Below are 15,709 nucleotides of genomic sequence, written 5' to 3'. Positions count from 1 at the left end.
CACATAAAAATAAATAAATAAAAGGAAAAATTACTAATATGATAACAGAGGGGGCTTTAATTAGTAAATGAATAAAAATTATGTACTTTATTTGTATACTACACATTTCTAAAGGAACAAACACTTTAAAATATGTCATTTATCAAAATAAGGTGCCGTGCATTCAGTACGTTTAAAGAATTTGTAGTAAAACATGATATTATATTTTTCTCTCGTCTTTCCCTCAAATGTTCAATTAGTTTAGTGCAATTCTTTAAAAAAATGGCAGTGATAACATTGCTTTTCTAATTGAAAATGATTGAAAAGTTATGAGTATTTAAAGAAAGGAACAACAGAAAGATTGGAAACGTGGTACAAAGCTAGAATACTATCTTGGAACCTTTTAAGCTAATTGGTAACATGATTAGATAAAAAAGTTTCCAGAGAGGCTGATGGGAAGAAGTTCATACAGACTGCAAGAGGAAGTATTTTATATTTTATCATAAAAAAAACAAACAAACTGCTCTACGTATAATAATAATAATAATAATAATAATAATAACTATTATTATCATCATTGTGATTATTATTATGTATTGTAGGTCATAAAAAGATTCAGGCTCAGGAATACTTGTCAACATTATCACTGCATTCATGAATGCAAGTTAAAACTACGCTACCATTTAAAAAAAAAAAAAAAAAAAAAAAAAAAAAAAAAAAACTGCCTCATTCTATGGGCCTCAGGTAATTTAAGATTGACTGAGGAGAAGTGGAACAATGTTCTGTGGTCTGACCAATCAAAATGAGCAATTTCTGGGAGAAATAATGGAAGTGGAATGCTCCAGACGGAAGAGGACAGGGACATTCCAGCTTGCAATCAACACACAATTCAAAAGCCAGGAACCGTGATGCAGAGGTGCTTTAGTGGACATGGCAAGTCTCCACCTGTGCACCATTAATCCTGACAGATATATGTGCACAGGCTTTAGAGCAACATATGCTGCTATCTAGGGAATGTCTTTTTTAGTGAATGACTGACCCATATCAGCAAATCAATAACAAACCAAATTCTGCATGTATTTCAAATGCACTGAAATGTATTTATTTTTGTAATACCTTCAGGTAAAAATAACATAGTCTTAATTTTTTGACAGCTTTGCTCTTTATTTTACTGTGCATGTATACAGCTCAAGCATCAATAATAAAGTTTTCAGTTTCTAAGGTTATTTATAACAAACAAGGTTAAAAATAAATCAAATTAAAAACATTTGCATGTAAAATATTTTTGCTGAAATAATTTAACACACACTGCAAACAGAAGTCATAACAGATAGATACTGCACCTTTCCAACTAGTGACGCACAGATCTGATATGTGATATTCCTTTATTGTTGGGGCCTCTCTGTTTACTACAACAGTTGTCAGCACACAGAGCACAGGCTGAATTAATGCTGCGCTCATTTTACCTCTGAAGTTGAAGCTGGGAGTGATGCCACTGCTGTGGTAGCAGTAGTAAAAGCAAGAAATAGCAGGATTTATTTTGGTCTTTAGCAAGGTCGAACCATTCATCCATCGCCAGCAATAACACACAATACCTTGGTCGTTTTTCTGTGTACAGCTTGCTTAGCGAGTCACAAATACACAACATTTATAGCACAGATTCCCAGTTTTACTACTGTTGACGTGCACTGCCACCATCTTGGATTATGAAGTCGGGGTTGGCGGGGCTTCTCCAACTTTCTGAGTGGAAAAATCCTACAACTGGAAGGCAGCATAACACAATATGAGGGAGCTATCAATTCAGCTGCACTGTCTCCCCATTAACTCCAGAGTTAATTTTAAATAAAACATGCTTTTGGGCAAGTTTTTGTTTTTTAATGTTCATTTTTGTTGTGACATTTATATTCAAAGGTGCTAAATAAACAAAAATGCTTCCCCATCAGCGTCTCTTGTGTTTGGTTTAACACCTGTTTTAAAGCCTTCGTTTCACTCATGGTAACACAAGTCAACTCAGTTATTTCAGATTTCCTGTTTCTTTTGAGCTCTACTCCAGCTGAGATACAAGTGTGTGACTCAACACATTCCTGTTGTGAGCAGGGCTATATTAGAAGCTAGCGTTATTGTAAAGGAAAACAGTAAACAGTAGTGATCCTCACACTCAACTTAAATAACCCTAGTGCAAATAATTATTATCTATTAAATTTTTTAATTCATTTCTGTGTCCCAAGTTATTTCACTAATAAATACCAATTTAGTACAATTTAGTACCAATTTAGTCCCCGGGCGCCTGCTTAGTGGGCTGCCCACTGCTTCACTGAGTGAATGGGTCAAATGCAGAGAAAAACAAGTAATTTCCCCATGGGGATCAATAAAGTATCCATTATTATTATTATTATTATTATTATTATATATATATTAAACTCCAGCATCTTAATTTACAAAGTTCATAAAGCAACAATTAGGCTAAATGATGTTATCTTACATTATTCTTTCCATCAGACTGTGGATTACAGCTCAAAGTTGTCACAGGGCCTGTACTCAGTATTGGCAGTTACCCAAAGCCATTGTAATGGTGTAGTATAGGAACTGGAAAAAGCTGGATTGGAGCATCCTTATACCAAAAAGTCAAAAAAGGAATTCCATACTTGGGAACCATGTTGCAGAATGCAATCAATGACAACATCTTTTACTTACGACCTCTACACCTCAGAAAACATCCATCTACCCATACAACTGCATGCAAAAATGCTTCATCTTATTTCTCCGAGAGCGAGTAGAATGGATCAAGCAATCCGGCTGCGATTTTCAGCACTGAAACAATAAACTCTACTCCAATCATCAACCTTGCGCCACCTCACTGGCTCATTTCTGCTACATCTCAAACTGAAGCCTCTGTTGTTTACATGCGCCCTCACATGCGTGCATAGTTTGTATGCAAATACGGCGACTGTCACAACAACAGGAGGGAAGTGATAGGATGCGTGCACCAAGATGTTTTCAAGCTTACTTTAATGCTTGCAACTACAGACAAGGGAGAGAGGGTGCAGAAGAGAGCAAGGGGGAGAAAAAAAAAAAAAAAAAGAAAGAAAGAAAAAGAGGGCAATGTATTTCTGACACACACAGCGCCGTCGTTCTGTAGCGTCACTCGACTGAGAAGTGCAGGGCCGCCATTTTCTCAGTCCTGAACTAGAGCCAAAAAGGCTCTGATCTCCTGTCTGGATAACCAGTGCTCCTGCTTCAACAGCACACATGCTTTCCTCACAATAACACACACAGAACATCGTAACACGACACTGCATGCTCGACAGTGTACTGTCGCTTTAATATTTAAAAGTGCGCAAACGCAATCAGCCGAAACAACACAGGGATGGGAGGAAAAACAGAGAGCAAGAAGAAAGTAGAAGAGTGTGCAACACAGTAATGAAATACCTGTGGAGAGGTGCCTCCCGACCATCCTGTAAAGAGCTAGGTTGTGTGCAACGCAGCGACCATCCTTGTCTCAATATGTCTGCTCGGCTCGCCAAGCTTCTGAGGCTCATATCTGAAATGCTGCCAAGAAGTTGCACAGCTCTTGCACGGCATGAGACAACCCCCCCCCCCCCCCCCATCCTCCTCCACCACCTCCCTTCCTTCCTCACCCCTCTTGCTCGGCCCCTCCCACTAACCCTGCTCTGACTGGGTCTTTCCTCTCCTATCTATTGCTTCTCTCCGGCTTTATTTATATCGCGCTCTATTCCTATCCTGATGGAGGATATTCTCCCTCTCTGGAAAAGCACCGAGACGCGGCCGACTCAGCGGGGAGGGGGAGGGGATGAGAGTGAGAGAAACAGAGGGGAGACTTTTATTATTCACTCTCAAGCCATGATGTAAAACAAAAAAGCAGGGCTCTTCTCTCCCGCCCATGCCCTCACATCTTTCAACCTTTCAAAACTGTCACTAAACATTTAGCTCCGTCTGCAATTAGTGCTGCCGCCCACGACGGAAAACCTCTTGAATAGCGGCAGCAGGCGAAAGAGAGCGAGAGAAGCCCTTCAGAGCTGGAATGGCAATTTTCCTCACACATGAACAGACACAGGATAAGAATGCACAGGATGACAAATGTCGATTTTTGTCAAAATTTATGGCTGCAAGTCGGAAATGCAGTAATCAAAAACAGAGCTGTCACTTTGGGGAGATGGTTTCTGGACACATGAAATAAGCAAGGTTGAAGGGATCTGCTAATTTGTGTGTGATTTAGTCTGGTTCAAAACATGGTGCTGGAGTGACGCACACAGAGACAACAGAGGAAGATACCCATGAGATAGAAGGCAGAGAGGGAAGAGGATAGGAAGAGCAGGGAGCAGCAGCTCCCTAGATCAAGGCTGCTATTGTTTACAAATGATCCCAGCACCCACACAACAAGACAATAAGTCAATGTTTAGTGGAGAACAGAGTCCCTTTATGGCTGAAGTTCAGCCCCCTGTGCCTCTCGGCTGTGAGGTCCTAATGCACGGTGAGGTCATGGCCACTCGCTCGCTTTGTGTGCTAACTTACACAAAGTACAGATGGTGCATCCAAGTAGAGGAAAAAACAAACAGCTTCCTGACAACAACTCGGATGCTTCGTTGTATATCTATTACTTTATCGTGCAGCAAACTGTAAAAGCAAAAGCTACAGTTTAAAAGAAAGCTAAAGCATTCGGATATCCAGTGGTGGGATCACTAAAATTTGAAATGTTCAAGTATTTAGTTTGTGATCCTTTAGCTTGGAAAGCTAGGTGGTCTGTGTGATTCAGGTCAAAAGCTGGTGGAGGATTGTTTGCTTTAAAAATTCTCTTTCAAAAAGCGGTTAACACACTTTGGGTCATTTTGCTGAATGCTCATTTTTCTTGATTGTAAAATGATGCGGTCTGATCTGGTACTGGACTGCCTGTGTGCCTTCTGTTCTCTGTCCTTCACTTTAACATTTGTACAACACACCTGACTAGAGGCGAGGGAAGCTCGAGTTTCCTTGCTGAAGTGGCCTTCTTTGTGCAAACAATGCTTTAACGTTTCCCTTTTCACCTTCCCAAGAAATGTACGGCATGCACAATTTGCTCAACTATGCCTTCTATTTTCTGTAAAGTACTCCTATGAACTTGACGGATGTTTGGTAATAGAAATCTGAATACTTTCACGGCCAATGTATTCTCAGAGGGTGTACTTGTGGAGGAAATGGAGATGAGGGTAGAACAAGGGAGGGATCCAGAGGAACGAAAACATAAAAGAAAGAAGTCAGAAAATGAAGGACAAAGATGGATGTTGAGAGATAGGAGGAGGAAATAATCTAGGAGGGCTATGTGGGCCTCAGCTGTACTGATCCTGGCTTAATGAAGTCCCTGAGGGGCACAGAGACTGGATGGTACAGAGCTGACAATGCATGCTGCCAGCCAGATGAATGAACTCTCTGATAAACACACAAACGTGCACCTCCCAGGAATCTGCTACCTCTGCCTATGATGGTCTCAAACGCCACACTGCGTTTGATTTGATGCATTGTAATCAGTGCAAAACATTACAGCAGCGGCAGCAGGGGTTCGTTTTATCAAACTTATTGATAGAATGGGTTTGATGCAGAAACATTGCAAAAACAATTGTTCTGCGTCATGCTATACTATTTTGAAGTCTCAGTACTACAAAACAAGACAACTAAAAAAAAAAAAAAAATTGTCTTTCCTACTTTGATATTTCCTGTTCTACTTCTGCACAAAGCAACAAAAATAACACAAGAGGGACTCAAAAATTCGGCGAATTTGTGATGTAGAAACTGTTGGGAAGTTGAATTAACTAGTTTAATTTTTATTACAATGCAACCCACTTACTGACCTTAACTGGGGCAAGTTGTATCCAACATTTCATTGCTGATATTATGGAGCATCTTCGCTCTACAAATCCTTTTAGGCACTTTTCAGCTCAGCTCACATGAGCTGATTTGATGGGGGTTTTTTTCCCCATGAGACAGAAAAATGTGTAAATGTGTTTGCAGTTTTGCACAAATTGTTAGAGGAATTGTAATGATTTTTTAAAAATTACATATCAGCTAGAGATGATGGTTAATCAAAAACGCTATTAATAGGGTTGGTAGCCACTAATGTGACACATTTTTGTTATAAGCATTACAATTCCAGTTGATAGCACGCAGAAAATGGCCCTTTTGCACACCCACACCACAACAAGATGCAAGACAAAGCTATTTAGTCACTGCATGCTGTGTTTGGGATATTCTGCAATAATGGCAAGTTTTAGTGTTACAGATTTAAGAGTTAGAGTTGAGGCAGGGTTAAACTGTATGGCAACAGTGACCCGGATATCCTGACAAGGCAAAGTGGAACAGGACACAATGCCAGCTGTCATCAACCACAGGCATAACCAGCAGATTTGTTGAAGGCAAATATAACACTCCTCAATAGATATTTGCAGCGCAGCAGTAGCAACAAAGCCAAAGTGGCACAGATAGCTTGCTAAATTCTCTGACAAACAAGGGTGAGATAAGGACAGGAGCTGTGCGTATATACATATGCAAAACCTGATTTAATGGATGCTTTCTTTGCAACTGCTTTGCCGATAATCTCAACATTATCTCAAGGGGAAAAGAATGGCAGAAGGACAATCTGTGCCTTTTAAAAAGTACACAGCAAAGACATCTGGCCATCATGTTTGGCTGTCAGTATCATCTTTCTCCTCCCTCTCTAAAGGATAAACCAGGTCAAGGTCTTTCTTCAACATGCCAGTCTTAAAATAGCTCGGTGTCATGCCTTCTCTACATGAAAGGGCCTCGGGATATGAATTGTTGCAAAGCAAAAAAAACAAAACAGCAACATCAGGGAGAGAGTGATAATAATGGGAAGACTCACAGTTACACATATAATATAGTATGTGGAGCCTGACTAATCACGGATACTTTACATTCTTTACTTACAGTATGTGTGAGCATGTGTTTTGGCGTGGCAGAGGTTGAGGAAAAGAACAACCAGCACACCAGACAAAGTCAGAAGAGCAGGGACACAGTGTAAGAAAGACAAGATAGAAGAAAATAAAGTTTTTAAAAAAAAATCAGCGAGAGCTGATGTTTAATCACATCACAAGATGTCCCAGTCCTCTTTGAGGGGATTCCCAAGGCTCTTTTACAGCATCATCAGCAGACTTAAAGAGCACATCAAGTCTAGCAAGCATGTACTCACTCTCTCTCTGCTCCACCAGACAAGCCATTAGCACATTAGCTGCACTGTCCTTTCACTTGACAAAGACGGCTCATACCACAATGTTATGCCATTTTTGTCTTAATGCAGCTTATGGGCATAAAAAACCTGATCATGTTTTAAGGGCTTTTCCCACAGAGCATTACACAAATACAAAAAGGGGGTAGCTATAAATTTTAGCACTTTCAACCATGCAGTCATAACAGTTCACCTAAACAAGTCAAGTCAAAGGGAGGCCAGGATTTCCCTATGTAATATCCTCACATATCCCTGATAGAGACAGCCGTTTAATCCAGAGAATAGCTAATAATCTTTATGACATACAATCTTAACTCTTGCCCTGAGCCTGGACTATTAAACACACCAGCTGTTTACTGTTATGAGTCAAGTTGAGCAGGGACATTCAAGTTATGACTGTTTACGTTAACATACATTCGCATGTATACACAGTGGTGCACACAGAATTACCTTTACTGCTCGTCAAAAGGCCTCATGTGGGCAGGTAATGAAATACAGTGTAAAATGAGATGGAAACATGATAAAACTAGAAGAGCAAAAGGGAACTCAGTGAAACTCGACTGAAGTTAACTAAAGAGACATATGACGAATCACAAGGGGATATGGCGCAGAGTCATGCTTGTGCAAAACTGTCCATTTGAGCTGCCTTTAGTGTTGTGAGGTCGTTCTGTCTGTCTGTCATAATGTAATCAGTCCGTTTAAAGACGCAGAGAGAGCAAAAGCAGAGCCGAACCAGCCTGCCAGAGAGGGGCGGGGAGAAACAGCAGCTTTTACCGTAAGCCATGAGTCACTTCAGCCCACAGAACTGGATGTCTGCCATGCTAGTTCTCTCCTTCTTTCTTTTATTCCTTCTCACTCGGTCTTTCTATCTATGCCAGGTCAGGCCCACTGAGGCAGCCAGCTAGCTTGCTAGCTAGTGCAGTGTTGCTCCGCCTACAAAAGCAGGAAATACTGAAGGGATGGTCAGGAAAGCTCAAGAAAGAGTAGGAGGAAGATGATAATGGAGGAGGTGGTGGAGGTGGAGGCGGAGACAGAGACGTGGACAGGATAAACATCTTATCACCATGGAGATAAGGCTGCACTCAAACAGCAGACGACACATTTATGAGAAAGTTTGTGCTGCTCCTCAGGCATTGAAAAGTGTCCAGTGCCCCTAAAGTGTCACCAAAGAGCACCTTTTTAGGAAATAACCGTTCCCTGCCGCCACTTAAAAACACATAAGAACCTGATTTACTGCCAAACATAAAACCACAGGAAGGAGAGTACACAGACACACAAAGATAGCCAGCTGTGTTTACTTGCCATCCTTTACCCCAGTATTCCTACATCCACATCCCTAATTCCCAGACAGGCTGAATGAAAATAAACAATAGCCAGCGGCACCTGTGCATTTGCACAGCCTTGCAGGTACACTGCATGATTACCAGCACAGTGCCTTACAAAAACAGGAGTGGATACAGCCATTGCTTTTTAAGAATGCCAGAACTCTTTGGCACAGCTGAGATAAGTCAAACAGATATTAGTAGAGATCTTTGAAGAACCAACACTGTTGTTGTTGTGGCATGACATACTTTTTGACTAAGTAGCTGTAGCCAGCCAAAGTTATTATTGGAGTAGTGTTCTACATGTTGCAACTAAAACTGCAGACTTGACAGTGACTGATGGGATACACTCAAATTTGCTCGAGTACAGACTGAACCAAGAGTTTACATCCTGCAGCAATGAGTACCTGCACTCTCTAATTGTATTAAGTAACGTCAACTTTATTTTGTCTTGTTTGATTAAATTTTAGTGATGCAGACAGTGAGAGCAAGAAAGTGTTGTCCATGCAGAAGCCTGATTAAAATGTGTAGCATCTTACTATAATACACAATCTGTATGTGTGTTTGTTTCCTTGTCCATTTACTCCTCTTACAAGACCAGGATGAGGGGACACACAGGTACATTTTAGGTCCCTGAAGGTTTTTAACTATATCAAGTCTTGTGACCATGTCATGTTGCCAAGCAACAACCTAGCAACAGGGCTAAAATCAACTGTTTTTAACATTTGTGCACCTATAAAAAGCATCATCCAATTTTATTTCACGATATCTAATTTGTATCCACAAAACATGTATTATATATGACATGTTATGATGCCATCAGGTTACCTGGCAACCACCTAGCAATGTGCTAAAACGAAGAAGCATTGCTGCTCCCACAACACATTATAAAAGCAGCGTATCATTTTTATCCCATCACAAGCAGGTCAAACAATATTATAGGAAGTGCATCATCTATATGTATAACATAATGTAACTCCACTGAATTTCACTCCTCATTCTCAATTTATATCCACTTCATGTGGATAAGCTGAATATATCATCAGTAAAACAAGTAATTCCAAATAACCTCTTACGATTTATTAAACATCACAAGATTTTTTTTAGAAAACATTAAATGTACTTATTCAAACCAACAGACCTGTGGGCAAGCTGGCTGCAGTGGAAGAGGAGCAGGAAAGAGAGGCGTGTATGGCTACTGTTGCTGCTGCAGGTTCACTAGTGGTGGGACGTCCCGTGGTGATGAGAGGCAGCGTCCCCAAGGGAAGAGGCTGGCCCCGCTTTAACAGCTGCTTGTGCTCCTGCTGACGAAAGCGTGGGGGCACCTCTCTGGGCGGGTAGCGCTGCTGGAGCGGAGTCTGGGACTGCTGTGCTGTCTGCGGCTGACCTCCGGAGGGGATGCGCTTGCCATTTCCACTGCTTGGGGGTACAGATGGGATGGCACTGGGGTTGACGGGGGGAAGAGGAGGGCTGGGGTTGAGCTTGGTAGAGTCTGGCACTGATGAAATGGGTGGGGATAAGTAACAACAAGAAAACAGAAATGCAGGGATGAGGAAGGGTAAAGCAGAGCTGTTGAGCACACACTAGTACTAAAATACTATATGATTAGTTGCAAATGGACTGGTCCATATTCCAAATAAATAAATAAAATCACTCGCTAGAGACCGTTTATATGACTTATATCTGACACATAACACATTTAAAGAAAACTAAAAGGAACTGCTGAATACTGCCCTCTTCCTCTATAAATTACTGTCAGTAATTCATTTTAAATGTTTTCTGTAAAGCTACTGTGGTTAAGCATTTCCTTCACTGACTCTTTTCAAAGCCCTGGATACTTTTGGAAGATTTCTATGAAGTTAAATTCAGAAAGGCTAAAGGAGCAGAAATCTATAAATGCACAAGATTTACTCAAGGCAGTGGTCAGTCCAAACAGATGGTTGTTCTTTGGAGAACCACAGGACTGTAATAACCTCGGGGTGGCACTATAAAAGAAAAAATGATGACTTTAGAGATGGCCAAGACACCCAACTCCCTCACAGCCTGTCATGGTGCCGGTTCACAGATTATATGTGTTGAAGAGGTCAAGTACCAGAAAATGGACTTAGACCTGCCTGCTACATTATTGTGGGCTATTGTCTCCATCAGGACGGTGCTGTAAAGAGCGCTGAGCACCATCAACATAAGCTGTTCATGGTTTGTGGCAGGTTATGGCCCCTGAAATGATCACCTCTCAGCGCTCTACAAAAGCCGTTAGTTATTAACTGCTTGCACGGCTGCTGAAGCAAAGTGCTCTTATCCAACTAGCTTTAGTTACCCTTAGCAACAGAGTGCGAGGCTCTCTCTGCTCTGACCAGCCATTTCTCATGGTCGAAGCCCTGCAGGGTTTCACATGAGCAGCGAAGCCTAAGAACTGCACATAATTTAAAAAACCTCCAATAACATTTATTCATGCATTCGTATTTTTATTTTTTTTCCAATTGAGGGACATTAGAAGTTGGGAACAAAACATTGGTATATCATCACTATAAAACTGGTGTGTTACAAAAGAAAATTAAACTCCAATAGTCACTCTCTTACTCCCCAGAGGAAAATATCTAGCCTCTCTGCAGCTTAAAAATGCATCATCATATCTACAATCTTGGTGTCAACTGTTGCATGCAGCTACCAGGCTAATGTGTACTTGAGACGTTTTATTGGGGATTCGTGAGAGCATCTACTATGTATTTAAAAAAAAAAAAAAAATGCAACCACTGTGAAGCCTCCAGTTTAGTTTTACGCTGTCACAATCTTCATTTCCAAGAGACAGAAGAGTGAAGGGCCAAGTTAAGGCTAGCAAGCTTAATCCATATGCTGGATGGGTGCAACGCATATATGATGCTCGCCAATTAGTGAGAAGTAACAGACTAACAAATTACCAGAATTTCACAAAACTGGAGTGCAAACTCACTGGATTGGTTGCATCTTATAGAGAGTCGTGTTACCCGTGAAATCATTTGATTAAAATGCTGCAAAAACCCCCAGCACTGCAAACATGGTCAAGAAGTGACTTGAACTACTGGTAAAGGGTCTAAGACTACAATCAACTACAGCTCCAGATATCGTCACGCCTGTCAAAGAGGCGATTTGCTCTCATCTTTAAGCGTTCACAAAACACAAATTAGTTAAAATATTTATTCCCATTATAGATTTTATAAAAGGGAGAAATTATCTACAGTGACCAAAACTGTGTTTTTACCACATGCAGGTTTTAGTACTTTTGGGGTAAGTGAAGGTGTAAAGCTTAATAATGGGTGATGCATCCCTTGTTTGTTCATCACTACCTAATCACACCTCTCTAAAATGTATACACTGAAATAAGAGTTGTTGCTATAAAAAACACGGCTGCTATAACCGACAAGATCCACTTGTCAAACATCAGAGCCGTGAAGTCCAAAACACCCCCAGGATGCTAATTTACAGTCGCTGAATTTGGAAATAGGCGGTCGGAAGCCACCACCAAATCAAACATGTTGGTCAGCTTGGGGTCACGGAGCTGCTCCAGAATGAGATGGATCATGAGACACAAAGCGCACTGGATAATCTCCTCAGCACATTTTATTACATAATAAAATAAGCTGGTAAACTAGAATGCAAACAGGATGCAAAAAAAAAAAAAAAGTGCTTAAGAGCTACACATACTGTACAAGAGCAGACCCCCAAACACCAGCTGACTGGACATAATGTGCACTGAGCCACAATGGCATTTGAGCTCTTGCTGCGGGGGAAGGGGGGTCTTTAAAAACCACCAGCCAGAAGAAAAAGAAAATCTTTGTGCTGCAGCCTAACTGTATTATAAAGAGCGGGGCCTTGCGATTGGCTGACAAAATGAGTGTGTGCAAGGCAGCAGTGAATAACTTGCACACATGCGGCTAGTCCGGCATCACACACAAAAACAAAGAGTTATGTAATGCTGAGGCCCACACAGAGGGGAGAGGGCGAGATGGTGTCGTGGAAGCACACTCAGCCTTGTAAATACTCAGACATGTTCGCTCACACGTCACAAATGGCAACATTTTTCTGTGCACGTTTGTTTGTGTGTGTGTGTGTGTGTGTGTCAGTCATAGTATGATCCAGTTTCACCCAAATCTGTCCGAGTATCTCCCTCTCCCTGCAGCTCAGCAATGTTGCGGGTGGAGGGGGGGGGGGGGGAGAAGAGAGAGAGAGAGAGACAGACGACACACGCTATAGTGTTGGAGCTCGCCTCTCATCAGATCTCTCTACATCTGCTTCATTTCCTCTTCATTCTTTATCCCTCCCCACCTTCCTGTGCTCCCCTCTCCCTTTCTCCTTCACTCCCAGTGATCTACCATTATCCTCTTGTCATTATTACTGTATTAAAGGCGGCAGATGGACACGATAATTCCTGCCCAATTCTACCCGCTGAGTTTAAGAGGTGATTTCCTCTTAAAAAAAACTGAAGACTGTTGTAGGTTATGCCACAATGTGCAATCGTAGTTATGAACATGAGCATTACACAGTTGGGACTCCATGATGTGACGTAGATTCTTCTGGAAGCTGAAGAGGGGGGGAGAGCTGGCTGCCCTTTTAGCCAATCAGAGGGAAGAAACAAGGAGGGGACAGGGGAGGGAGGGAGGGAGAGCGAGCGAACGAGAGAATCGACATTCGGGAGGAAGGGAAGGAGGCAGGGAGCGAGGATAAGTGATGAAGAGTGTAGTGTGTGTAAGAAAGTCTCCACCCCCTCGTGCACTCCTCTGTTAGCTCGAGACTCACTGCCTGAAATCAACTTGGGTCCAAATCCGCTTACAACTGGATCACCATTTGCCGGTGCTGCTTTGGTTTCTTCAGATTGCATGAGCGACACAAGTCCTCCAAATTCAGTTATCCTGATAAACTGATGATTTAATGTAAAAATATCCTTTTATTCTCAATTAAAATTCAGAGACTGATCAAGGCAGGGCTTAATAAATGTTTCTGGCAGGTGTGGTGTACAGTGCTTGTATCTCAGGCAGTACTTAGCAGCGAAACAGTGAAATAGAGTAAGAAGAGACGAGACCGACTCCTGCTGACAGCCTGTTTGCAATAACAGAGTCCTCAGCTGTGCCACTGCACAGGAGAATTCCCACTTCATCAAAGATGCACATCAAGCCTTGGCCTTGGGGCTGTGTGTGCTTCATGCAGAGGAAGCCATCCCATTTTCTATTTTAAAAGGGGTCTTAATTTCCTCAGAAACAATGATAGTATGCTTGCCTGGCTGTTTAAGAGCTAGAGGTTGTGGGCTGCCTGGTTAGGATTGTCTGGGGATATATTAAAAGAGTTGGAAGAAGGTGGAGGAGAAAGAGAGTGAAAAGCATTGGCAATCTCTCTGAGTGGAAGGGAAAAAAAAAAGGTCTGTGACCTTGCAGACAAAGGATACTTCTGTGCAGGTGCTTGGATAGCAATGTGCAGAAGAACTGAAGACTAGCGAATGCAAGTACTCATCACAAGGTAAGTTAGTTTTAAAACTGTCCTAACAACAATACGTGATGAATGAATGTTTTCAAATGATGTTCCTCTGAGTCGCAAACCAATTTTCAAAAACATAATTAATATATTAACAGTACTGTGCAGCCTGTACAATATTTACAAGTATATATTAAATACTATCAGTATTCTCCTCCCCTATATGTACAATAATAGCATGCTAATAATCATTCTCACTGCTCTGTTCCTTCATTGAAGTGGTTCGTCTCGCTCTTGGACAGAGTACATACTGAAATGCAAGCCTTCTATAACTGAGCCTTTAATCCCACAAGTTAGGCCATGAATGGAGCTTTATAAACTAGCTAAAGAAAATCTCGCTGCTGTAAACAGGATTGCTGTTTGCTTATTGTCCAGTATGTTACATGTGTTCAATCTAACAGCCAGGCCTTCTTGTGACTAAGAGTGAAATCCTGTTTGATGCCTTTGCATCATTTGCCTCCAAACTGTCACAGCACACCACTTTAACGGAACTGAAATAGAAGAAAACACACATGCTGCCTATTTCTAGAAAAAAGTAGCAGAAAGAGTGAATCGTGAGGGAGGAACGGCGGCATGTCTTTGAGGCTCTCCGTCTCATTTTTCCTGTGGGCTTTAAAATGTGAGCAGCGAGCCTCACAAGAGAGAAGATTAAAGGGTTTAATTAGAAGTGAATAAATACGACACTGTAGTTAAGAGGGAAACCCGTCACTGCATTACATTCCACACAGAGAAAAATGCTGTTTAAAAAAAAAAAAAAAAAAAAAAAAAAAAAAAAAAATATAATAATAATAATAATTATATATATATATATATATATATATATATATATATATATATATATATATATATATATATATATATATATATATATATATATATATATATATATATATATATATAAGATTTTTAAAAAATATTTAATATCTGACAGCACAGTGCAGAGAACGCAAGGTTGTGATGGTCAAAGCGTTAATCAAACGGTAACTATGGGTCTGAATATATAATCTCAGGATCGACATTCACTTCCAGCTCTTAAGTGTTTCTCTCCAGACCTACTCTCCACCTGCAGAAGAGCTCCACAGGTTGAAGTAGGGGGGATCTCAGAAGACAAAACAGCTCTTGTGCCAGCAGCTGCAGGCAGCCCAGATTCCAGCGTGTTATGATTTACAGGAACCGAAGTGTGAAAGACAGTGGAACGTCCTGTCCTCCTGACCTGGGCAGCCCCTGCTGAGCCCGAAAAATGGTTCAGTCTCACATAACAGCGTCAAACTGAAACTGCAACAAAGAAATGCCACTTGGCACTTATGTTACAAGTATCTGTTTCGCCACATTCAGGGGCTGAAAATGCTTAATTTGTCAAACACATTCTAGACATTTTTGTTTGCCACAGACTTGACCTTTGCAACTTCTCCAATAAAGCTTCCTTTCAGATTGCAGCTCACTAACCAACCAGTCCACATCCACTTTTTGACAGGCTAAACTCAGCGTGTGGGTATATTTCAAGAAAAGACACACACATACACAAAAAAGATCACGTGTGAATTATATAGCACACAAGTGTTTTATCAAAGACCCTTTCACATCTGAGTGTTGCTAATTAAATTGTACCGTAATGTCAAAACCCAAGCCCATCTGTCAGTTGTCATAAATATAATGGCTCAAGTGACAATAT

General features: G+C 41.1%; 1 protein-coding gene across 12 annotated transcripts in view; it reads right to left on the bottom strand.

The window, feature by feature from the left end:
* Window positions 1-15,709, bottom strand: part of LOC113020886 (trinucleotide repeat-containing gene 6C protein-like) — a 40,654-nt gene that overhangs the window by 12,357 nt on the left and 12,588 nt on the right. For 8 of the 12 annotated variants that reach the window (XM_026165168.1, XM_026165169.1, XM_026165175.1 and 5 more), the window contains exon 4: window positions 9,677-10,033. The exons of 1 other annotated variant lie outside the window; for it this stretch is intronic. In XM_026165168.1, the coding sequence (XP_026020953.1) occupies window positions 9,677-10,033 (357 nt within the window). Of the gene's footprint in view, window positions 1-3,408; window positions 3,547-9,676; window positions 10,034-10,446; window positions 12,200-15,709 lie in introns of those variants that run through there. 3 more of the 12 variants (XM_026165179.1, XM_026165180.1, XM_026165173.1) reach the window with 2 other exon arrangements.

Source organism: Astatotilapia calliptera, chromosome 4 (assembly GCF_900246225.1).
Source record: "Astatotilapia calliptera chromosome 4, fAstCal1.2, whole genome shotgun sequence".
Taxonomy (NCBI): Eukaryota; Metazoa; Chordata; class Actinopteri; order Cichliformes; family Cichlidae; genus Astatotilapia; species Astatotilapia calliptera.
The sequence above is the reverse complement of the archived record's forward strand: the minus strand, read 5'-3'. Positions and strand labels throughout refer to the sequence as shown.